Genomic DNA, 25479 nt, shown 5'->3' with positions numbered 1-25479 from the left:
ATCTGGAGCTTCCAGTACAATGTTGAATAGAAGTAGTGAGAGCAGACATTCTTGGCTTGTTTCCACCATAGGAAGAAAGCATTCTGTGCTTTACTGTTAACTGATAAGAACTGTAGTGTTTTGTAGCTTGTTTATTTTGGTGGATGCCTTTCACCAGGTCGAGGAGGTTCCCTTCTTTTCTACTTTGCTGGAGTTTTATCGGGAATGTTTACTGGGTTTTGTTAAATGCTTTTTCTCCATCTGCTGACATAATCCTGTGGCTTTCTCTTTTAGACTCTGGTTAGTGTGCTAAATTACCCTGGGTGAGTCTTGAGTGTTAAACCAATCTTGCATTCCTGGGATAAGCCTCACTTGGTCATGACGTATTATCCTTTTTTTTTTTTTTAATTTTTTTTTTTTTTACTGTTGGGTTCAATTTGATAAAATTTTGCTTAAGGTTTTTGCATCTGTACGAGTGCATAGATCTATATAGTTCTCTTTTCGTTGTTGTTGTTAGTATCTTTTTTCAGGTTTTGCTTATGTGAGTAATGCTATCTTCACTGAAACTATCCACAGGTATTTCCTCCTCTTCAAATTGCTGGATGAATGCCATACACTAAATGTTTGTGTCTCCCTGAAAATTCATACGTTGAAGCTTAATCCCCAGTGTGATCGTATTAGGAGGAAGGGGCCTGTGGGAGGTGATAGGTCGTGAAGCTCTGCCCCCATGAGTGGGATTAGGGCCCTTATGAAAGAGGCCCCGAGAGCTCCCTTGCCCTTCCCGTCATGGGAGGTTATAATGAAAGATAGCTGTCTGTAAAACAGGAAGTGGACCCTCACCCGACATCTTGGACTTCTAGCCACAGACTGTGAGAAATAAATGTCTGCTGTTTATAAGCCGCCCGGTGTGTGCTATTCTGTTAGAGCGGCTGTAATGGACAGAGACAATGAGTTTTTATAGAATTGGGTTTTTTCCTTCAGCGTTTGAAATAGTTAATCAGTGGAGCCATCTGGGCCTGGAATTTACTTTGTGGAGAGGTTTTAACAACACATTAAATTTATATTATTGGTAGAGGACTACTCTGCTTATTTATTTCTTCTTGAGTGAGCTTTGTTGACGTCTTTTGAGGAATTTATTTCATCTATGTTGTCAAGTTTTTTTTTTGGCATAAGGTTCCTTTATTTTCCCTTTAATATAGATAGAGGTATCCGTGCACAGCAGTGATAATTACCTATCTCATAGCTGATGTTGGTAATTTGTGTTTTCTGTCTTTTTTTCTTTAACAGTATTGCTGGAGGTTTATTGATTTTTATGGATCTTCTCAAAGGACCAGTTTTCGGTTTCATTTATTTTTCTCTGTTCTTTTTCTCTTTTCCTTTCATTGATTCACTCTTTATTATTTATTTTCTTCTGCTTATTTGGGGGTTTATTTTTCTCTTATTTTTCTGCTTTCTTAAAATTGAAGCTGTGTTCCCTGATTTGAGATCTTCTTTATTTTCTAGCATTGCCTCTGAACACTATGAGTTTCTAAGTATTGCTTTGGCTGCACCCCATTGAATTTTCATCTAAAGTGTTGCCATTTTCATTCAGTTCAGTATACTTTCTGACTTCCCTTGTTATTGCTTCTTGGACCATGAATTGTTTAGAAGTCTGTTATTTAGTTTCCAAATATTTGAGGATTTTCCAGAGATATTTGTCTGTTAGTGATTTCGAATTTTATTTCATTATGGTGAGGAAATATGTTTTGTATGACTTGAATCATTTTGAATTTATTGAGACTTGCTTTATGGCCCAGAACATGGTCTGTCCTCATGTATCTTCTTTGTGTACTTAAAAACAAGGTGTATTCTGCTATTCATGGGTAGAGTGTTCTATAAATATGAGGTCAATTTAGTTGATAATGTTGCTCAAGTTCTTTGTATCCTTACTGATTTTCTAACTATCTGTTTTATCAATTATTGAGAGAAGGGGTTTGAAATCTACCACAATTGCAGATTTATTTATTTCTTCCTACATTTCTTTTTTTTTGCTTCATGTATTTTTGAAGTTCTGGTATTATTGGATGCATAAATATTTAGGACTGTTACATTCTCTTGATGAATTGACCCCTTTATAATTAGGCTAATGATGATGACATTCTTCATTCCTGGTAATCTTTTTAGCTATGAAATCTACTTTGTGTGACATTAATATAACCATGTCAGCTTTTATTTTTTTGATTACAATTACATAGTATACTTTTTTCCATTCTTATACTTAAAAAAAATTTTTTTTATGTTTTTATTTATTTTTGAGGCAGAGAGAGAGCATGAGCAGGGGAGGGGCAGAGAGAGAGGGAGACACAGAATCGGAAGCAGGCTCCAGGCTCCGAGCTGTCAGCACATCACCTGACGTGGGGCTCGAACTCACACACTGTGAGATCGTGACCTGAGCTGAAGTCGGACGCTTAACCGACTGAGCCACCCAGGCGCCCCTCCGTTCTTATACTTTTAACCTGTTTGTGTCTTTATATTTATTAATTATCTTTTAAAAATGTTTGAGAGGGAGAGGGAGAGAGGGAAGGAGGGAGGGAGGGAGGGAAGTGCAGAGAGAGAGGGAGAGACAGAATCCCAAGTGGGCTCCACGCTCAGCACAGAGCCTGATGTGGGGCTTGATCTCTCACCACCATGAGATCACGACCTGAGCCGACATCAAGAGTCAGACACTTAACCAGTTGAGACACCCAGGTGCCCATGTGTCTTTGTATTTAAATAGTTGGTTCCTTAAAGATAATGTAGAGGGGCACCTCAGTCAGTTAAGTGTCTGACTCTTGACTTTGGCTCAGGTCATGATCTAATGGTTTGTAGGATCAAGCCCCACGTAGGGCTCTGCACTTGACAGCGTGGAGCCTGCTTGGGAGTCTGTCTCTCTCTCTCTCTCTCTCTCTCTCTCTCTCTCCCCTTTCTCTCTGTCCCTTCCCCCACTCACATGCACGTGCTTTCTTTCTCTCAAAAATAAAAAAATAAAATAAAATTAAAAAAAGAAAAAAGTTTAAAAAATAATTTAGAGTTGGATCTTGCTTTTTTATATAGTCTGTTAATCTTCATTTTTGAATTTGGATGTTTAGACTATTTACTTTGAGTGCAATTACTGATATGTTTAAATCTACGATCTTGTTCTTTATTTTCTGTTTCTTCTCATCTCTTCTTTGTTCCCTTTTTCTTCTTTATCTTCATTTTTTCTGAATATGTTGCATTAAAAAAACTGATTCTACTTTATCTCCTTTGTTGACCTGTTTGCTATAACTGTTTGTTGTAGTATTTGGATAGCTGCTCTCTGGTTCATAGTATACATTTTTAATGTCACAGTCCACCTTCTTGTGGTATCATAGCCCTTAATATAAGAGCCTTCTCACGGGGTATTTCCATTTCTCCCCTGGCTGTTTTCGTGCTCGTTATCATAAATTGTATTTGTACACGTTAAAAACCCTATAATACAGTGTTTCCAATTTTGCTCTGAACAGTGATCTTTCAAAGAGATTTAAAACTAACAAGTCTTTTATATTTACCTGCATAGTAATCATTTCTGTTGTTTTTCATTGCTTTCCGTAGATCTAGATTTCCTTCTGATACATTTTCCTTCTGTCTGTCTGGAGGACTTTTTTCAACATCCCACGTAATGCCGGTCTGCCAGTGATGGGTTCTTTCCGCTTTTTGTATACATGAAATGTCTTTATTTTGCCTTATTTTTTAAAAGTTTTCACTGGATAGGGAATTTCAGATTAACTTTTTCCTTCAGTATTTTAAAGATGTTATATGACTCTTTTCTCATTTCTGTAGTATTTGATAAGAAATCTTCTGTGATCATTATCTTTGTTTTTTTTAATTTGTGTAAAAAAAAGATAATTTGATCTCTTTTTTTCCATATGACCATGTTTAAGATTTTTCTTCTTTATCACTGATTTTAAGAAGTTTAATTATGATGTGCTGTGGTGTAGTTTTCTTCAGATTTTTGTTCATTGAGTTTATTGAACTTCTTTGATTTGTCAGTATATAGTTCTCATCAAATTTGGAAGGTGTTCAGCCATTATTTCTTCGGGTGCTTTTTCCTTCCTGTTCTCTTTCCTCTCCATAAGGCACTCTTACCACAAGCATATCATTCGTTTGAAATTAATTCATAGTTCCCTCATGCTGTGCTCATTTTTTGTCTTGGTTTGCTTTCTGTATTTCGTTTGAGTATTTTCTACCGGTGTGTCAGATCTGCCACTAATCCCATCCAGTGCGTTTTCCATGTGTCACATGGTAATATTCCTCTGTAGAAGGTCCTTCTGGGTCTGTTTTGTATCTTCCGTGTCTCTATTGGACAAGTCCACTCTTCCAGCTTCTGAAATACAAGGTATACAGTTATGATTAGTTAATTGTCCTTGCTACTCATTCTGTCATCTGGGTCATTCCTGGTTCAGTTGTTTACCCATGAGCATGAGTGGGCCCGTTCCCTGCTGAATACTCTAGGGCTTCTTCTACACATCTGGGTCCCCACCCCGTGCAACTCTCTGTCTACGCTGCGGTCCCCAGGTTCCAACTGCACCTCTTCAACCTAGCAAGATGGCTGGACCCTGTCCCTGTTACTCTCTGTGCTGCAGCCCGGAAGGCCTCTTTAGGCCGGAGCTGTGGCAGAGGTAGGGCCCGGCTCGCCTGTTGCTTGTCTGTCAGCGTTATTGCCCTTTATTGCTTAATGTCCAGGGTCTTGCAAATGAAGGTTTTGTATGTCTTGTCCGGGTTTTTTTGGTTAATTCAGGTATGAAGGGAAAATCTGGTCTCTTTTATCCCATCTTGGCCCAAACCTGAAGTCAGTATTCCTGGTTGATGTAAGTTAATGAAAATCTACTTGCAAAGTAAGAACAGTCAAAAGTTGAAGTCTTTGCTTTAATAGGATCCTCTCTATTCCACCCCAGAAGTGGACCTTCTCTTCAATTTTAGAATGACTTTATTTTTGAATAAATAAAACAGTTGGCAATGGGCCTATATACATTAACCCTGAAATTAATGATGCTTAAAAAGGATTGTATATTTTATTATTTTGTACCCTTTAGGTCATATTTATTATTTGATGCCTGCCTTAGGTATAAGTTTATTCCAACAGTGTGGTTTAGAGAAGGGAATTTGAAAACCTCGTCAAGATAATAATTTAACCGTTGTAAGAGTCCAGAGGGAAAAACGTGTCGATCCCAGGGTTTTGTCAGAGAACACTTCACTTCTAAATTTATTTTTTTATGACAAGATGTGTGTGTTCCTTTTGGCAGTCTTACATTAAAGCCATGGGTATCATGTCAGCCATTTGCGTGGGATGCCAGCACACATGGTTTAATGATAAAGTGGCTTTAATGATCCCTTAAGCGTGTCCGGCTTTCCACGTCTTCATGCTAGTGAGGAACCCGAGTATGCTTGCTAGAAATCAGAGTCAACTCAGGTGGGCTAACGAAGGTGGGTTCTCATGATTCGTGTTGCAGGTGGAGTAGCCAGGTCTTCCCTGAAATGAGGTTCTTGTGAAGGTATAAGTTCCATTATTCAAGGAATTATGCATAAAATGTTTTTAACTGTATCTTAGTGGGCGGAACCGACACGTTTGTCATGAAGATCATTTTATTCACCGATAAGATGGCTTTATGCTTAGCCATGCTTAACTAAGTAGGCCTTTAGCTGGTGTATGTTTTACTTATCTTTTAAAGAAATAACTTTTGAATGGGAATGAGCATTTCAGTATTTGAGTAGCAGAGTTAATAACATTTGATAATTGATTTTTTAGTATTATCTTAAAATTTTGCTGCCTTAATACCCTTTCTTAAAAAGAGTTTTTAGGGGCGCCTGGGTGGCGCAGTTGGTTAAGCGTCCGACTTCAGCCAGGTCACAATCTCGCGGTCCGTGAGTTCGAGCCCCGCATCAGGCTCTGGGCTGATGGCTCGGAGCCTGGAGCCTGTTTCCGATTCTGTGTCTCCCTCTCTCTCTGCCCCTCCCCCATTCATGCTCTGTCTCTCTCTGTCCCAAAAATAAATAAAAACGGGGAAAAAAATTTAAAAAAAAAAAGTTTTTAATGTTTATTTTTGAGAGAGAGAGAGAGAGAGAGAGAGAGTGTGTGTGTGAGCAGGGGAGGGGCAGAGAGAGAGGGAGACAAAGAATCCAAAGCAGCTGCCTTAATACGTATGCTTTTATATCTTTCTCCAGAAATGGGGATTTTGAAGTATTATACATTTTTACAATAAATGTTAAAGTTAAAATTTTAAGTACTGTTACTTTTTCCTAAGTGTTGGCACTTTTAATAAAAAAGTACATTTTACAATTTAATAATTGCTGTGACATAGCCTCTCAGATGTTGGTTTAGGGGTTATTGTTTAAGGTTCAGTCTTATACGGGGTTTTCAGGACTGAAGAGCTGCATGTGTTGTCCAGAGTGATCTTTTAGTCGGACCATGTTAGTTAGATATTTAAAAGATTAAAGTTGAAACGGCAGTGTCTTCAGAACTAGCCCCTATGACCTAATATTTTGTCTAGTGCTTTGTTGCACTGTAGCAACGGGCTCCTGTATGTCTGTGAGGTCAACCTGAGATGTCCCTGGGACCAAACATGTCGTAAGGAGACCGCTCTCTGTCTGGGATTTCATCTGAAGTCTTGGCCCTGACTCTCAGGGTGCCATGTTGAATCCGCCGAGAAGCTATATGTCACATACCTTCCTCTGCCCCTGTACTCAGCATGTGGCACTGCTGTCTCCCCCCCCCGTGGTGCATAGGCCAGGTCCAGGGTGGTGGCGGAGTTACTGGTTAGCATGTCCCCATGCTGTCCAAAGTGGTCTGTCCCCATAGGTTCACGAAGTAAGTCACTGGGCTGTGAAGAAACCGTGAGAACTCGTATTTATCTTTACTGCTATTATTTTTAAAGTCTGTTCTTTGTGTGTAATGTGAAAGTCAGTGAGTAGTACATATATAGTTTTCAAACAATTAGATATGCATATCTTGGGTATATATGTCCTGATTTTTTCTTTGTGAATGATGGTATATGAGTAAAATGTTCTGAAACCAGGCAAGACTCTTCTGGAGAATCTGCACAGGGTTTTATTCTATGATCGGTCACTTTCTGCGTCAATCATTTCATCATATGCAAGATTTCGTGTCTGTGTGCATCTCTGTGTTTTTCTTGTGGGATGATCTATGGCTCTGACCAGATTCTCAAAGGAGTTTGGTCCTAAACATCAAATAAACTAATTATCTGGGAAGCCTGGGCTGAAATCGCTGAAGTGTGTTTTGGAAGGACTGTATCCTGTCTACAGATAACTTCCTAGGTTAAATTAAATGGTACTTAGTGTGAAAAATAAAATGTATAATTAGATATGTATTCCTCTTAACACAGTCAAGTTTTTTATCTGAGAAGCAGCAGCTGTGATTGGTGCTGTGACTCCTGATGTGTGGTCTGTGCTGCGTCCTCTGCTGGGGTCTGGGTCCCTTCACCATTTTTTTTTTTTAACATTTATCTTATTATCGAGAGAGAGACACAGAGCGTGAGCGGGGGAGGGGTAGAGAGAGGGGGAGACACAGAATCTGAAGCAGGCTCCAGGTTCCTAGCTGTCAGCACAGAGCCTGGGGCGGGGCTCGAACTCACAAACTGTGAGATCATGACCTGAGCTGAAGTCGGATGCTTAACTGACTGAGCCACCCAGGTGCCCTATCCCTTCACCTTCTTTAAAATGATATTTTATCGTATGTTTTCATTAATCTTCTCTCTAAAATATCATGATAGATTATTGTCCATTGGCCCTGTGTAAGTGTGGCTGTTAAAGAAATACTTTTTGAAGCGTCCTATTTTTGTGATACTTTTGGATATGAAGGTTTTCCTGTTTTCTCTCTGCCCTGCTTTTGTAGAGCCGTCCCTGTGATAGGTGATGGGGTTGCTTTGGTGGGGGGTGAGAGCTGAGTTCAACAGTCAGCTGATAAAATGAAATGGAGTTTGGTTACTCCTGAAATCCTTAGGCCACCCATAAAAGAAAGGTAATATGATCTTGTTTATACAGCCCTCTATGGTTAAAATTTTACATGATAGGCCCCAAGTGGCTCTTCAGTTTCTTCCTTGAAGATTGTCACCAGTCCCATCATCTGTCACTTGACTGCTTGCGTGTTGTTTACTTATTTATTTACCAGTGGTCAGAAAAATTCCTGGCATTCACACATTCTTTCTAATAAGTATTTGGCCTAGGGTACATTATCACTGAATAGGATGACTTTTTTTTTTTTTAAGACTTGTTTTTATTTATTTTTTAATTTTTAAATTTTTTTAATGTTTTATTTATTTTTGAGAGCAAGAGAGACAGAGCATGAGCAGGGGAGGGGCAGAGAGAGGGGGAGACACAGAATCCAAAGCAGGCTCCAGGCTCTGAGCTGCCAGCACAGAGCCTGATGCGGAGCTCGAGCTCACAGACCGCGAGATCATGACCTGAGCTGAAGTCTGACGCTTAACCAACTAAGCCACCCAGGTGCCCCAAGACTTGCTTTTAAAAATCAGTTTAGGTGAATTTAAATAGCTTCAATGTATATAACTATCCTGCATTTCAAGGTTTGTTATTGTACTCCACAAACCTGGAGCATCCAGTTCAGATTAATAATATTCCCCTGCCTCCCCTCTTAGTTTATTAGAACTACCCTATTAATTTACCCTAGAAAAGAATCACCCTGTTAGTTTATTCGTTTATGTAGTAATTATTAAGTATGGGCAAGCATGGCTCTAGGCATTGGGAACATAGGAGTGAAAAAAACAAAGTCCTTGTTCTCATAGAACTTACATTCCAGTGGGGAAGGTAGGCAATAAAGACACCAGAAAGGAAAAGAAATTATTTCAAGTAGTGTTGTGTTACGAAGAAACGTCATTGGGATAGCCGGCCATGGAGGGGTCCAGCTGTTTTGTGTAAGAGGGGACAGTTGCCTCTCTAAGGAGGTGACGTTCGATCTGGGACCTGCATGGAGAGGGGGACCGAGCAGTGGGGAGGTGCGAAGCGTGAAGTTTGTCAGGTGTCTCGTCCGCCACGACTCCACGACTCTTGTTTCCAGACTCAGTTGAGCACGCTGTGCTTTCTCCCCGTGAGCAGCGGCACAGTGGATGTCTTGTCGGTGTAAGCGTGCCGAGTGTCAGGGGTGTTCGCTCCAGCTCCTGCCGCTTCCAAGAAGAGACCGTGACACCCGGACAGAGTAGGTTAGAGCTGGTTGAGGTTGTTCCCCAGGATAACAATTACGGATTTCAACTAGGATACCTACTAACAGAAATGAGAAAGCCCATGGAATTTGATCTGTTTTGTACTTTATTTTGTAACGTATTTAAATATATTGTACCTGATTTTATTAAGGGCTATTTTATTTATTTTTAACAGGAATCACTAGATTTGATCTACTTGGAGACTTTGGAAGGTTTAATTGGCTGGGAAATTTCTATATTGTATTATCCTACAATTTGCTTTTTGCTATTGTGACAACATTGTGTCTGGTCAGAAAATTCACCTCTGCTGTACGAGAAGAACTTTTCAAGGCCCTAGGTAATCCTGAGGTTTATGGGTATTTTTCTCGCTTTCTACTAATTTTTAATTTTGCCATATGAATTGATTTTAAGTCTTCATCTCCATTTTTCCTGATGTGTAACACCCTAGAGGTCACATTTCTGACCCACTCCTTATTGGTTGTGCTCTTGTGTAAAATTATTTCATTAAGCCTCAGCTTCCTTATCTATAAAATGGTGATAATACCTTCTTCTCTTGTTGTGGATATTAACTGAAATATTTCTTGTAAGGGCCTGAGCATAGTCCTGGCACATCGGAAGGGCTCAATAAAATGAGCTCTTTTATCGTTAAGATGATGGTGGTTGTGGTGAGGTGAGGGTAATAACGGGCTAAACTTCTCTTTTGGTAACGACACCTCTTACTGTTTTTTAGTTGCAGATCTCTTTTGAGGCTTGGAGTTTACAATATCAAGCTGATCCATAATTCTCTTCCGTAAGCCAAACAAGTCAGGATAAAAATATTAGTGTTCTTGTCATTAATATGGGAGAGGGCATTCCTGAATCATGTAGTCCATGAGTCACATGTATTGTGACAGTATTAAAAAACTCTTAGGTTTGGCTAAGGTTTAAAGGGAATAAATGTAACTTATCAAATGTGTTTTTTCCATGCTTACTTCAACATTAGTACTAAACATACATCAGGCTTTATATTTTAGGAATACCAGGGCAGTATAAACTGTCTTGCTATATAAACCCTCTTGGGTTTGGAGTGTGTAATTTTATAATAAAAGAAGGGAAAGGCAGCGCTTTATTGCAGGGACTCCTAACATTAGGTCGTTTACCTAACTTGACATCATTTGAATGTTTATAGTCTGTGTTCTCTTGTGGCTTGTAGTGGTTGCCATAGGCCCCGTACTGATTAAGGTCCAGATAACCTCCACCTTCTGAGCAACATGAAGCTTCTCACCCAACCAAATTCTTCCAACCTCTGTGGTTGAAGGGATGACCTTTGGGAAGGAAAAAAGATTTCAGATTATCTACTCATATGTATTTTACTTTAAGTTCACCCTGTGAGGGGATGGTTGGTGAAATAGTGGCCTAGAAGTGAAAGTGACATCTCATTTCAGCAGAAGCAGTGGATAATTGTGGATTTTCATGCCTAAATTTCATAATACCGACAAGGTAAAAATCTGTAAGGTGACGTGGGAATCCGTAGCTCTCCCCGCCAAATGTCTCAAGTGAGAACTTCATTTTGAAGCCCGTGGTAGCATCAGTGAGGTTAGTTAGCCATAATGTCAGGTCGATTCCCACTGACTAGTCACTGACATGAGACGGCTGTAGATGAATTACTGTAAACTTAGTTTTGAGTTAAGTATTCTGGATATCATCTTTCTAAAGAAACTTTTTTTAATGTAGGGAAGTATCATTTAACCTAAGGTGAAGTCATGTATGTTGTGTTGGCCCTTTGACCATAATAAGCAATAGAATTATCAAGACTTGTGTAAAACCACTAGATGGATTTAAGGTTTTTTGTCCAAATGTTTTCTGTTACTCTCTGGAATGCCTAAGGAGGACATGAATCATACCTAGAAAAAGATCCTCCATATTAAGTATATGTAATAATGTGTGACTCATCTGAGATCTTCAGTCTAATTTCACTGGGAATCGTAATTTGATTATAAAATTTAACTGTCTCCTTTTTCCCCCTCTTTTTTTGTAGGCTTTTCCCCTCTGGTGCTATGTCCGTTGACAGTGACAGTGTCTGTCTCATAGAGTACCTGGTGTACTCCGGGTATATAAACAAACACTGGATGGCGGTGGAGGTGACTGTATCCGCACAGAGAGACATTGTAGTTTTTTTTTAAAGATGCGTAGCTTGTGCTGCCCCCGAGTTTTAGAAGTAACAACTGGAAATGTGTCCTAAAAGGGGATTCCCTTTTGCTTCGGGCGTGATTACCCCGCTGGTTCTCTGTCCGCCTACTTCCTTCTCTAGCAGGCCGTGTTGAAACACGCTTCCCCAGCAGCTGTGGGTTCCTGTTGTCACTCAATGGTTTGGCCATTCCTGGGATCAGAACTCTTTTTTATGTTAGATTGATTTCTTTTTTCCTTCCCATTCATCCATCATACACAGACTCAATTTTAGCTTTTCTTTTATGAACATATGCAGGTGATAGAAACTTTAAAATTCAGAGTGCTGTGTTGATTTAAGAGGGATGTAAAATTGCTTAACTGACAGGTAGATAGCTATCTGGAATCTTAGGGGAAAAAAACCTCCTCCAAGTATGTTTTTGAGGTGTCAACAAAGGTCTGAGCTTCATAAAAATGTTTCCTCAAAATCTTTTCCATAGATGGGCTGGTTATATATTCTTGAATATCTTTGTGCTTCACTTTATTAGTAAGTGCTGAGAGCTTTGGTGCCACATGAACTATCTTCTACTTTTTATCCCTGGGAGGGCACAGTTGTGTATGTCAGGTGTATTATGTGAGTGACTGATGTATGATACAGAAGGAAACTAATGTAACTTTAGAAGATAGTGATACTTTCTTACTCTGTGAATTGTCTTTGAATATTGGAATATTATTTATGTTCAGTTTATTATTTTGCCATTTCTTGTCTTTTTCTTTTTGATCATGTTTTCCATTGCTTTTCTTTTTAATGACATGCTTAATATGTTGGTATGTCTTTCCATGTGTTTTCTTGTGTGTATACTTGTATGTGTGTATTTTAAAACAAGAACGCCATCATATTTGTGTCCGGTTAGGTCCCCCGGGAAGCACACTGGGTCTGTCTGGATGAGCTTGCGGGAGGAGGCGTGAGAGAGCGTGCTCCTGGGATCGGTGCGGGGGCGGGGGGGCGGGAGGGGCACGGGAGGGGGGGGAGGGAGTGAACTGAAGAAAGCGGAAGCCTGCAGGGGCCCCAGAGCTGCGCAGAATTGTGGAGAAGGCGTGGCTTCCTGAGACACCGCTGTCTACCGCTTAGGCCCCTGGGCGCCCCCAGTGGGGAGAAGAGGTCTCTCGTCCTTAAGGGGCCTGGCCAGCACCTCCCAGCTTCCTCAGTGACACCGGACACTCTGCCTTGTTGGCCGTCTGCGCAGCCACGCAACAGTACGTCCTTTCTCACCATTTTCTTAATTTTCCTGCAGGGCTGCATAAGCTTCACTTATCAGACGCGTCAAGGGATTCAGAAACATCAAAGCCGTCTGCAAACGGGCATCACAAAGCACTGTGAGAACGCGCAGCGCTCTGCCACTGACCCGGGAGCCCCCGGCTCCCGACCGCCCCGTCGGTCAGAAATGACTCGCCCCGGCGGTGCCTCCCGGTGAGCGCCCGGGCCTGGCGGCGCCACCGCTTTCACAGTCTCCTAAGAACTCGGCCGCCACCCACGGGCCACGCGTCCGTTTAACTCCGTGCGGACCCCCTACTCGCCGGCCAGACAGGCTCCTCGGGGCGGCACGTTCTTCTGTGGACGCGGGTGCTGGCGTCGGTTGGTACAGTCACCCGGACGAGCATGTTTTAAGGCCAACTCCGGGGCTTTCTACGAACTCAGTTAAATCCCATTATATACTTTATTCAAGACGGAGAAGGCCGCGAGAAAGGCATCCTTGGTGCTTGGCTGTGAAGTGAAGGCCCTGCAGACACGCAGGCTTACAGCTGCCCCCGTTGCGGTGGCGCATGGGAACGGCAGCGCTGGCAGATGAGGTTTCTCCCCTCCCTAGGGAAAAGGACAGAAGCATAGTTCCGGCTTTTGTTTCAGGGTGATAGCGATTGGACTTTGAGTCCAGGGAGAAAGGCGAAATTCTTTTAAAACCCGATCCGTGGGAGAACACGTGGGAACGCCTGCCACCGCGCGGTGTGGTCAGCTCGGCCGGAAGTGGTACGTGGTCACCGTTCTCCGACGTCTCACGTGTATGCGACTCAGTATTACCTCTCGTAACATAGTTGCCGGTGTTGAATACACTTGTAACTTAGATTTTGCCTTATAGGCTATGTGTACACTCGGTTTTTTAAAGCATTTCTTCAGGTATCTCTCAGTTCCTTGTTCTCCTGTGTCCCATTATGAAACTACAAATCATCTGTGGTAGAAACCCCGCTGTCACCACACTCTTCAGGCTTTGGTTCCTTTCGTATATGCCGATGTAAACCTCAGATTTATAAAAGTTACCAGGTTACCACCCAGATGCACAGTGTCAGCATTCATGATGTAAGAATAGCTCTACTATGTATCGTGATCAGATAATCATTCAGTTACTGAATTGTAAATAATTCTTGGGATGGCTTCTTGACTTTAAGTCCACTGAATAAAACTATAAAATTGTACTCTGTGTTACCAGGCGCTAGGATAGGGTACTGAAAATTGTGCATGCAGACACGTGACACGAGCGAGCCCCTTTGCACACAATTCATAGTTACGCAGTCTCCGGAAACACTTACGTTCACATGCACTATGTGTATGGCAATAGATTGTCTGTGTTCAGACAAAAGTAAAAGAACAGTTTTCTCAAGTTGTTTTTTGGAGAAATTTATGAAAATCCGGCTGTATATATTTGACATAAAAAATTTCCATTTAGAGCCAAAATAATAAGAAAAATTAATCTGTATATTCCTCAGTTCCATTGAGTATACCTCTCCTTTATTTATACCTCTGCATTTCCTTCTGAGCTTCTCTGCTTGTTAAGATGCAGCTTCGTTGTAAAATAAAAGACCATTTTGTGATTCTAAACAACACTCAGTAAATACCACCAGTGTAGCATTGGGAATCTCTCAGCATGAGACCTGCATAGTGAGCAAATGAACAGAAGATGGCTATTTCCTAATTTCACTGATAATTACACCTATTTAAACATTAATTGCAAGCTTTGATTTTTACTGAAACTTGCTTGCAATCCATATTTTGAACAGACCTGGTCAAGGAAAGAAGAGAAAAGAAAGTTCTTTCAATAAAAGAACATCACTTGTAACTTAACATCCATGGGAAGTTCCTGGGTGTTTGTAAGATGTCTGAGAATTTCTGAGTCAAATATTAAACTTTTCAATGTCTGTATCAATTCTTTGTTCATTTGAAAGTTTCTTTCCATCGGAAAACTGAGGCCAGGTTTGGATTAGTACGCGGTGAAATGTAGCATAAATTCCCACAGCTGCTACTGGATGCATCGTCATGGCTCTGGGACCAAGGACACACCTCACGTGGGGGGATGGTTTTGAGCCTGGGGCCTCAGACCCCTTTTGTGGGAACAAATGCAGGTTGATATGTCCTCCCTGTTCGCTGCATGATTGCAACCACTCCAAACAGTGCATCCCTGGTTACACACAGAGACTTCCTCTTGGGGGACAGACTTTGTAAATGCAGGTGCTCCTGTTGGATGCTCTGGAGGCCGGCCGTGAGAGGCTGCGACAGAAACGGGCCGTGGCACACAGAGGCCGAGCACTTGGGCTCTGGTCAGGACAGGCGCCCTGCGAGCCTTGCCTTTGTCGCGCTCGTGGAGCTGGAGCAGGAGGAGAGGCCCGGGGCCGCCATTTCGTTCTTGCCGGGTGGGAGGACGTCCACGGTCGCCCTGTCAGATGCTCCGCTTAGTCTCACCTTAGGATCCACCTGCAAAGGGCATTAGGCACGGTAGTTACAAAGTTGCGTGAGGAGACTTGGCCAGTTCTTATCTTTGATTGCTTCTGCAGTACTTAAGTAATTTTAAAATGATACATCTTATAGATTATGACATTTGCAATTTTTACTGATGTTTCCAAGTATTTCTTAGATTCAGTATTTACTTAGCCTTATATATATTCTGTGCAAAAACAGACCTGCTGTCGAAGTGAGACTATGTGAAAATTACACGTGTGCCCACACGTACACGCACATGCTAGGTCCTTCGGTGCCATACTGAGCGGTTGGTGGACTCGTGGACGAGAATGAAACCTTCTGCCTGGTTTTGACTCTTGGATGCGTTAGTGGCTCACCCTGTACACACCTGATCTTCGGGGCCTCGACGTCTGCCTCAGTTTGCTGGGGCACGGAGGACCGCCCTGGTCCTCCTTCACCCCGTAACCTGCCTGCAACGTGGGCTTTGAGAACCCTACGTGGCTTTCTTTGTTGTTAGCGCAGTATTTAATGTATAAAGACAAAGTTCTTAAAATATTTTTTTTTTTTTAAATATGAGTCTACGTACAGCACTCACTGACTTTTATACTAAAGACTGGTATGGGTTAAAGATGATGTTTAGATGCACTGGTGAATCATTTTTGTTTACTAGAGTGTTCTGTTTACAAATTATCTGTTGGTTCTGTTTGTTTCTATGAGACACTTCTAGTGTGACTTTTTAATGTCTCAGAAATTAAAGTTTTACAAAAGGTGATTTCATACTTTGTTTTATAAGCATTCAAATGCGTGTTTGAGTTTTAAATCTTAAATGCCATCGTGGCTGAAACTTAAGCGTATGTGTAGGATGCTTCCATTTCAGTTTTCTAAAAGGCAGTAATGACTCTGGTGGGATGTTGAATGGGGGAAGAAGTGAATGTTTTCTCTCTTTTTTTGTGGAGTTCTTGGTAGAGCAATTTCTTGCAACCAGTTACAGCTAAAATGCACCATCAACAATTGAAATGACGGGTGTCATCGAATTTTTTGAGTTACTTATTTGATTTTCTAATCTTTTCCATGAAAGGACTGAGCTATACCCAGTTGTGGTCTGGGCAGCCTAATCCACAGTTCTTGGAAGAGTGAATGGCCATTGTCAACTGGTGAATTCACTGGCAGACAGAAGCCTTCACAGCAGTGGCTTTCCAGCTCTTTGACGAAAGGAAGGAATACACTCTTCATTGTAACCCTCACACGTGTGTATACGTGTGAACGACAATTTAAGGAAATAGTACCTACTTTTGGTATGTGATGCACGCTGGCATTTTCTGTTTTATTTTTGAGGACACTAGACACAGACCACTAATGCCAACGGATCGTAAACTTTAGTTTGAAAAATACGGCTTCAGGATCTAGTTGAAAGATGAATGAATACAAAAACATTGTGGCTTTTGAATATTCTTCAGGTAAAATTCATCAGTGCAAACACCCCTGAAGCCGAAGTATTACACGTGCAGATTACTCGTTGCACTGCAAAACATGTAATTAAAATCAGTAGAAGTTGCTAAAGCTCTAAAAAGTGGGCTATAAAATTTCAAAACTAGGTGATTGATCCCTTCGTTTTGGAGGAAGAGATCTGGGGGCTACTCTGGAAGAGAAGTTAGTTAACTTCCAGCTCTGCGTAATTCAGTTCGGTGAAAGCGTCTTCAAGTTCAAGTGTGATCAACTCGGAAATTCAGATGAAGCCCACTTCTTCTTGGGTGCGATTTTGGTGTTCTGTTCTCCTAAACATACTGGAGAAGTTAAGTTCCCAAGCATGGGTGATGAGAGGTAGGGCGGCAGCACCTGATGCGTATGATTTCGGGGGACCAGAAAGATCGTCAGTGTCTGAATGTGAGGAGGTAGAGATTTAAATACGAAGCTGAGGAAGAAAGTTTGATCAGTCACTGAAACTCCTGGGTGAATGTCTTAATGTCTTCTCTCTTGAAAAGCTCTTCCTAAAAGATACACTGCTTGCCAACAGTGGCCCCTGCGAACCCGGGACACGCTGTGACTTTGAGGGGCTGGAGCCGTTCTGTCCTATTGAGTAGCCGTAGCTGTTGTATCCTATCGAATGGCTATGCGTACTCACAGATAGCTTTTTACATATGTCTTAGCACATTGTTCTATTCTCGCTTTAGAAAGTTGTGATGAGGGGCGCCTGGGTGGCGCAGTCGGTTGAGCGTCCGACTTCAGCCAGGTCACGATCTCGCGGTCCGGGAGTTCGAGCCCCGCGTCGGGCTCTGGGCTGATGGCTCGGAGCCTGGAGCCTGTTTCCGATTCTGTGTCTCCCTCTCTCTCTGCCCCTCCCCCGTTCATGCTCTGTCTCTCTCTGTCCCAAAAATAAATAAACGTTGAAAAAAAATATTAAAAAAAAAAAAAAAAAAGAAAGTTGCGATGAAAAGCTTCTCTTTTTTTGCACTCTCAGCACTTCACTTTTGGCCACCACACGTGTGGGGGTTTTCCCGCACCAGCCTCTTCTCCCAGTTCTCTGTGGATACCGTATCTGTGTCACACGATTTGATTTCCTTCTGACGCCGTGTCCGTGGAGTTAGTGCAGACCCCACAGGTAAAGGGCTCAGTCCAAGATTGGCTCCCACCACCGCCTCAGTCGCCAGTGGCAGGTCTGGGCTGTCCCCTGTGCTTCGGCCAACCAGCCATCAGTCAGAGGTTCCCACCTCTCTCTGGCTCAGCGATTTGCTCGAGCGGCTCACGGAAGTCTGGGGAACAGCGCGCTTACCAGATTACCTGCTAGTGACAGAGGGTCCAGCTCAGGAACACCGGACGGAGGAGGCGCACGGGCCAGGGGTCGGGGTGGGGGCAGAGCTTCCCTGCCCCCTCCAGGTGCACCAGCCGCCCCGCACCGCCGGGTGCTGCCCGACCCGGAAGCTCCCTGAACCCCTTCAGTTAGGGTGTTTTAAATGGAAGCTTCATTACACAGACATGATTGAGGAAAGGATTGGCCACTAGCGATCCTCAGGCTCCAGGCCTTCCTGCTCCCCACGGGTCGGAAGGGCGGGACTGAAGGTGGTAGTTCCCACTGGCCTGCTGTAGGAGCCTTCCCAAAGACCGCTTATTCACAGAAGCTCAGGTGTGGTCCAAAGGGCTCCTTGCGCATATCAAAAGACACCTTTATCTTCTTACCGCCTTAGGAAATTCCACCGGCTTCATCTCCGTGCCAGGAATGGGGAGGAAGCCCAAATACATGTTTCTTACTCTGAGTTACAAATTCACCCAGTTCCTAGGTATTAAAGTCTTGGATCAAAGGGAATGCACATTTTCAGACTACTTCCAGAAAGATCCTATCAATATACTCTCACCAACAGCACGTGAAGATGTGTTTCTCTAGCTAACACTGGATTTTGCCGGTCTTTTACAGGAGTGCCGACCTAAGAGGCAAACATTTAATTGTTTTTCTTTGCATTTTTAATCACTACTGGGAATTAAAAAAAATTTTTTATCAGCTGTTTGTATTTCTACTTTTGTGAATTAGTATTAAATATACTTAGCCCATTTTTCTTCTGGTATTTCATAATATCTTTATTGTTTTATTAAAAACTATATTATGGATATTAAATGTTTATCTTTCTGATGTGTATATTTTTCCTGGTTGTTTTTTAAACTTGTCCAATATTGGGTTTTTGTGGTATTGAGACTTTACATTTTGAAGTAGTCAAAATGTGCAGTTTCCCATAATTTCTTGGTGTCATACTAAGGCCTTCGCTACCCTAAGACTTTTAAAGGTATTTCCCAATTTTTGCCCCTAACTACTTTGAGATGCAATTCACATATTACAAAACTCACTCTTAAAGCATATGATTTGTTGATATATAGTATATGCACAGAGTGGAGCAGCCATCACCACCGTGGAACCCCGGATCATTTTCGTTACCCCACACCTAACTGCTTCTGTGTCTGTATTTTTTTTTTTTTTCCGTAATTCATCAACCTCTTATCTGGATTTGTCTTGCCGAAAGGAATCAGATCACGGTTGTGCAGAGACGTCACTGGCCACACAGCAACCATTCGTGCCAGGCGACCCAGCTCCGGTTTTTTTTCAGGGTGGCACTGTGCCCGCCATGTGGCGCGGATCTGACCAGGGAGCTTGCCCAGAGTGTTGTGTAGGACCTCCAGGAAGGTGACTCGGAAGACGCCTGGCGCTGCCCCACCTCCACCCTTCCTTTCCTCTGTGGCACCACGGATGGGACAGGATGGGACAGCTGGGACCCCAAGAGCCGCTTCGGATTGTCACTTGCCCACTTGCCCACGAAGACAGTTGAAAGAGTTCGGATGCCCACCGAGTGCACAGCTTCCTGGTCGCCCACCCTCCATGGCTTCTGTGTAGATGGCGACCCCTCTTGGATTCAGACGCCGCATTCAGCGGATGGGAGCACCTCAATGCAGTTCTGTCCCATCCTTGACTAGTTTCATTGTTTCCCCAAAGGACAGGCCGGTATGACAGAGCCGTATGTTAAACAGTAATGTGATTTCAGCGCCGTTTTCATGAACTAAATGTCCATAAACATCGAGTTCTATTTCTAAGTTTTATGTCCTGAACCTCTAATTAATGTATCTCATAAACTGATTCTGAAGAATATTCTCCTCTATTAACATACCGAACACTAATCTTGTGTTTTGAATTATTAATACTTGTATTTACTCTTCCAGAGTCCTTGTTAGTGACTCATTCTGTCTGGAAATGTCCAGTTAATATGATGACTTTACCATACACTCTTGAATTATAATTTGGAAGATGTATTCCTTTAGACAGATTAGCATTCACGCTGGCAAAGAAAATTTTTTTTCTTACTTAAAAAAAAATTTTATGCTTATTTTTGAGAGAGAGAGACGAAGCATGAGGAGGGACGGGGGAGAGAGAGAGGGAGACCCAGAATCCAAAGCAGGCTCCGGGCTCTGAGCTGTCGGCACAGAGCCCGATGCTGGGCTTGAACTCACAAACCGCGAGATCATGACCTGAGCTGAAGTCCGACACTTCACCGACTGAGCCACCCAGGCACCCCAGCAAAGAAATGAAAATTCTTATTTACAAAACATCCTGGAGACTGTTGACAAGATTCAAATAAAATCTGTAGATTAGCTAATACTTTTGTATCATTGTTAATTTGTGGTTCAGATAATTTTACCATGGCATGTTAACATGAGGGGAAGCTGGCGAAGAGTATAAGGGAATTCGATTTTCGCCACTGTTTCATTGTTTGCAACCATTTCAAGTATTTAAAAATCCCAGAGACGTTGTGTAACAAAGAACTAGGCTGGGTTCAAAAAGTACAAATGTGAACTCATCTGCAAAGTGCCCTCAAGGATGGAACCACGTGTTTGAGGAGGGTGGAACAGAAAGAGGCGTCTGCCCCCCCCCCCCCCCGGGCACAGGTGTCTGTGGCCCCTGACTTGCCCACCTCAACCCTGCGAAGGTGGTCTAGCCAGCCTGCCTCCCCACCCCACCCCCTGCCCCCGGCACAGGCTTCACCCTGGGGTGTGTGTGTGTGTGTGTGTGTGTGTGTGTGTGTGTGTGTGTGTGTTTCTACATGTAGGCCTGAGAACCTTGCCATTTTTCAACAAAACTCATGGAAAATCCGTTAGTGTAATAATCTTTGATCTTAGGTCTTTCTTCTCTGGGCAGAATTAGGTCATGATTTGGGCTTATGCATTTAATAATAATCCTGATTATTGGGGCTTATGGAGAACTTTATCCTGTAACACTACTGTGAGAACAAAAAATAACATTTTTAAATTCTCACCCCATTTTAGGTAAGTTAGACATGTACCTCCACTCCCTGCAGAAAGCAGAAAGCAAGCATTTGATAGGGCTCAAGACTCGCGTATGGCACATGGGAGCATTGAATATTTCAAGCGGAAGGAATTTGAGGTTTGCGCTTCTCCCCTGAAACAGGTCCTTAGACCCTCTTGTGAGAGTTGCCCTCCCTTCACCCAGAGAAAAGGAGCCTCCTGATCTCAGAGAGTCCTAACAGGCCTTGCTGAGTCCCCCAGGTTACACGCTTCCCTCACACTCCTTAACCTGTTGTGTTTCCCACAACTCCTGTGCTTCATCGGACGTAGCGGAAAATAATCAGGTCTGTTTCTTTGGCTCTTTGTTTCTTGTGAAGGCTCCTGTGTCGTGCAAAACCTGTGCTAAATATATTTGTGTGCTTTTCTCCTATTAAGCAGCCTTTGTCAGTTTAATTTTTAGATCTAGCCGAGAACCCAAGAGGGTCCAGGAAAACTTTTTCTTCCCCTTCACTTTTTTTTTTAATGCAGTTAATATTTTTATTATCTTGATCCAAGATGGATCCAAACAAATAATTGCTCCTGTTACCTAGTTGTTGGCTACTGATCAGCTCTGCTGAAATTCAGTTCTTTGGGGTGAGTGTGTTTCCCAGCTTTTAATAATAATCACATCCACCAAGTTACTTTGGTTTGTCTTGGTAAACGGTTTCAGAAGACGACATTAAGAAATAGCGTTATTTGGGGGCACCTGTCTGGCTCAGTCGGTGGAGTGTGTGACTCTTGATCTCAGGGCTGTGGATTCGAGCCCCACATTGGGTGTAGAGATTCCTTAAAAAACATCTTAAAAAAAAAAAAAAAGAAATCGCCTTATTCAAAGTCAGTATGCTATGAATGTTTTACTGAGGCGTCATTGTGGTAATCTATCTAAAGGAAAACTTTTCAAGCCCAGAATATTTCGGTCACATTATAGGGAGTTGATCTTCGCGTCCCTGTCCCCAGCTTGTCTGTGTAACGTATAGATGGCAAACAAGTGACCTGCGGGCTGTGCTTAACTCAAAATGTGATGTTGCGAGTTCAACATTTTAAAAATTGAGTCAACATTAATGAATCGCAAGAATTCCACAATACCCTCGTTGTGTGAGGTATTTTCATTTATAGTTGTAACCTCAGTGTCTTTTTTTAATTAAAATGTCATACATTAGTTTCAGGCGCATAACATAACGATTATATATATATATATATATATATATATATATATATATATATATGTGTGTGTATATATATATAATGATTGTGTAGATATATATATATGTGGGTAACTGAATATATATATATATATATATAGTGAAATGATCACCATTCAGTTACTTTTTTTTCTTGAGAACTTTTAAGAGTTACTCCCAGCAACTTTCAAATATGCGACACAGTATTGTCAACCATCCTTGCTGTGCTGTCCATTAGATCTGAAGGACTTATTTTATAACTGGAAGTATGTACTTTTGATCACTTTTACCCATTTCGCCTGCCCCCACTCCCTACTCTAGGCAACCACCAATCTGTTCTCTGTATCTGTGAATTTGTTGTTGTTTTTTAGATTCTACATATCGAGATCCGATGGTATTTGTCTTTGTCTTATTTAGCATGAGGTCCATCCGTGTCCCAAACGGCAGGATTTCCCTTTTTTGTAGCTGAATAATATTCTATTGTACACGTGTACCACATCTCACCTATCGACGGACCCTTGGGTCGTTTCCGTATCTTCGCTGCTGTGAATAATGCTGCAGTGAGCATGGAGGTGCTGATACCTTTCTGAATGAGTGTTTTCATTTTCTTTGGACAAGTACACAGAAGTGGAATTGCTGGATTACGTGGTAGTTCTATTTGTAACTTTTTGAGGAGTCTCCTTGCTGCGTTCCATAGTGGCTGCATCGGTGTGCACTCCCACCAGCAGAGCGTCTCTCCGTGTGCCTGCTGGCCATCCGTGTGTGTTTGGGAAGGTGCCTATTTAGATTTGCCCCTTTCTAAATTGGATTGTTTGTTTTGCTATTGAATTGGATGAGTTCTTTATATAGTTTGGATATTGACCCCGTAGCAGGTTATGATTTGCAAACATTTTCATTTTGCTGATTGTTTTTTGTTTTTGTTTTTGTTTTTGTTTTTTGCTGTGAAGAAGCTTTTTTGTTTGCTTTTGTTGTCTTTGCTTTTGGCGTCAGATCCAAAAAGTCATCGCTGAGACCGATGTCAAAGAGCTTACCCCCCTGTGTATTTTAGGAATTTTATGGTTTCAGGTCTTACGTTCAAGGCCTTAATCCATTTTGAGTTCACGTGTGTGTATGCTGTAAAGGGGTGGGCCAGTTCCAACTTCAGCACATGGCTATCCAGCTTCCCAGCACCATTTATTGAAGAGAATGTTCCTTCCCCGTGGTATGTTCTCGGCTCCTTTGTCATAAGTTAATTGACCGTATACGCGTGGGTTTGTTTCCGGGCTGCCTGTTTCACCGATTTATTTTTATGCCAATGCCATGTCGTTGTCGGTGCCAAGAGATTAAACATCGTTTGGCTGAGAGGGATTGTTCGAGTGCCGGAAGACCTGGCAACATTAAGTTCCACATCTTGGAACCATGGCGATAGTAGCTGCTTTCTTCACTGATCTGTTACCTGCTTGGCTGCAGAAGGCACGTGGGTTTGCCTGGTTTGCCGGAATAAGAGACCAGATGCACGTGTTATTTCTTTGCATTTTTTGTCCAAAACGGTTTTTGAGTAGAGCTGACACGCAGCGTCACGTTCGTTTCGGGCCTGCGACACGGTGACTCGGCTTCCTAGATGTTAGGCTGTGCTCACCAATTCCGGGGCTGCTGGTGGCCCGCCTCAGGTCAGAGAGGGCTCAGAACAGCCCCGCCCGCAGATACCCTTCCTGGGCATTCGGCTTTTCCGGGAGGCGGTTAGCTATATTTAACACGCTCTGGTCCACCAAGGCGTGTCAACACACATACAGATTATATGGCACGAGAGAAGCAAACATTCCTGCTACTTACGAGGGACTGCATTTTGAACCTAACTGCCAGCCGGTATTTATGAAAACGGTGCGAGAAGTGGCTTCCCGCCAGAACTACTTGAAGTACACACAGTCAGCACGCCCTACGGATATTCCAGACAAGCCAGATCCACCACAGACAGCATGCCCGGCAGACTGCACCCAAGCGGGCGTCACAGAAATTGCTGTCGTGGACCACGGTGTGGCCGTGCTACAGGGGAACGTTTTACAGCATCTGCCCCGTGAAACTCACCACTGCATATCTGAGGTGAACACCGTTCTGTTTATCGTGTCCTGTCATTTTGTCTTGGTGGCACAAGCCGTGTCTGAGCGCAAGCAGTGGCCATCCACGAGGTAGGGATACGTGTCCCCGTGAGCGGTGCGCTCCCCTGTGGCAGGGAGGGACCGCCCGGAAGCCCGTGGCCTAGGCAGGAGCACGCAGGCGGCTCTGAAGGGACGGTGGCTGGAAGACGCCCACTGGCCGACCCCTCTCAGCCTGGTCTCTGGAAGCGAGACCTGCATGGCGCTCCTCCACGGCCACCCCGGTCACCAACTCGAAAAACGGAAGAAAGGGGACACTTGTCTCAAAAGGGGAAAAAGAGTAGTCCCTCTTTTCTGAACACTTGCCTTGTGTAACAGACACGGGTTTCCTTTTTGGGCCCACTGCTCAGAAGTTCAGAACCGAACGGGCAGCGATTGCTGCCGAAGGAAGTGCGCGTGGGTGTCTGCTGTGCGTGGCTCACCCCTCCTTCCTGTCCCCCCTCCCCCCGTTCCCACTCTTGTTTCCTCCCCCTCTTTGGTTCCACCTTCATTTATGCCTTCTTGTATTCATCACAAGTCTTTGGTTGCAGGTCAGAAACCAAATTCACAAGCTCAGGGAACGTGGCTGGACGTAACTCACACTTTGGGGCCAAGCCCGGCTGAGCCCCCCACAGTGCAGCCAAACCCACCCAACATACAGGAAATAAATCCTAGTTGTTACGGGCACTGTTACAGCAACCGGACTGGCAAATCCCATTCCCTGGTCACATGAAACAAAACTGGAATTTACTAATCCAAGTGGTAATAAACCACGTACCCAGTCACTTGGAGATGTGAAAACAATTACGATGATGGATTTAAATAGCATGACACAATGTTCCTTTCCCAAGTCTTCTACTGACTTCCCGCGCTCTCTTGGTCAGCGACCCAGTTCTCATACAAGAGACCTGAAGCTGTGATGTAATCGTATGAAAGTCTGCATGGTTTTTGTGACTTGACCTGAAAATGTGTCGTCATCGTCAAACTGTCCAGAGAAGCAGCTACTCCACTGCATCCCTGTTTATTGTCCTGTGGTTGAAACTTGGGTCTCCCCAAGCCTTGGTGGGAATGCCATTCCAGGAGGCTTTTCAATAAGAAAAATACCTGCTGTCACATCGTCACAGCTGCCTGAGACTCGTCCCTGAACACTCACAAGACCCTCACTGCCCTCGTCCCCAGTGACGACCCATTCCAGACGCCATCGCCGCTGATTTTCCTGTGTCTGTCGTCCACAACTCATAATTCCTGTGTCAGTCATGTACTTGGCTGCACAGAGCAGAAGTGGACTCTGTCCACTTAGCGGGAAAACA

The 25479-nt window shown here is 43.1% G+C and overlaps 2 protein-coding genes across 14 annotated transcripts in view; one reads left to right on the top strand and one right to left on the bottom strand.

The window, feature by feature from the left end:
• LMBR1 (limb development membrane protein 1) overlaps window positions 1-14530 on the top strand; it is a 152699-nt gene extending 138169 nt beyond the window's left edge. For 8 of the 11 annotated variants that reach the window (XM_045053070.1, XM_023250806.2, XM_045053067.1 and 5 more), the window contains 2 exons: window positions 9364-9525; window positions 12629-14530. In XM_045053070.1, the coding sequence (XP_044909005.1) occupies window positions 9364-9525; window positions 12629-12714 (248 nt within the window). In that variant the 3' untranslated portion in view covers window positions 12715-14530. Of the gene's footprint in view, window positions 1-9363; window positions 9526-9918; window positions 9979-12628 lie in introns of all 11 variants that reach the window. The other 3 variants (XM_023250807.2, XR_002740678.2, XM_045053066.1) reach the window with 2 other exon arrangements.
• The window catches only part of RNF32 (ring finger protein 32), a 56266-nt gene continuing 39448 nt past the window's right edge, over window positions 8662-25479 (bottom strand). Inside the window, exons 9-11 of one of the 3 annotated variants that reach the window (XR_006594713.1) lie at window positions 12607-15075; window positions 10328-10492; window positions 8662-9249 (exon numbers count right to left, since the gene is read on the bottom strand). Coding sequence is in view for 1 of the 3 variants with exons in the window: in XM_023250812.2 (XP_023106580.2) it covers window positions 14923-15075 (153 nt within the window). In the remaining 2 variants the exon portion in view is untranslated. Of the gene's footprint in view, window positions 9250-10327; window positions 10493-12606; window positions 15076-25479 lie in introns of those variants that run through there. The other 2 variants (XR_006594714.1, XM_023250812.2) reach the window with 2 other exon arrangements.

This window comes from Felis catus, chromosome A2, assembly GCF_018350175.1.
Source record: "Felis catus isolate Fca126 chromosome A2, F.catus_Fca126_mat1.0, whole genome shotgun sequence".
Classification (NCBI taxonomy): domain Eukaryota; kingdom Metazoa; phylum Chordata; class Mammalia; order Carnivora; family Felidae; genus Felis; species Felis catus.
Note: the sequence above shows the minus strand (reverse complement) of the source record. Positions and strands in the feature narration are given on the sequence as shown.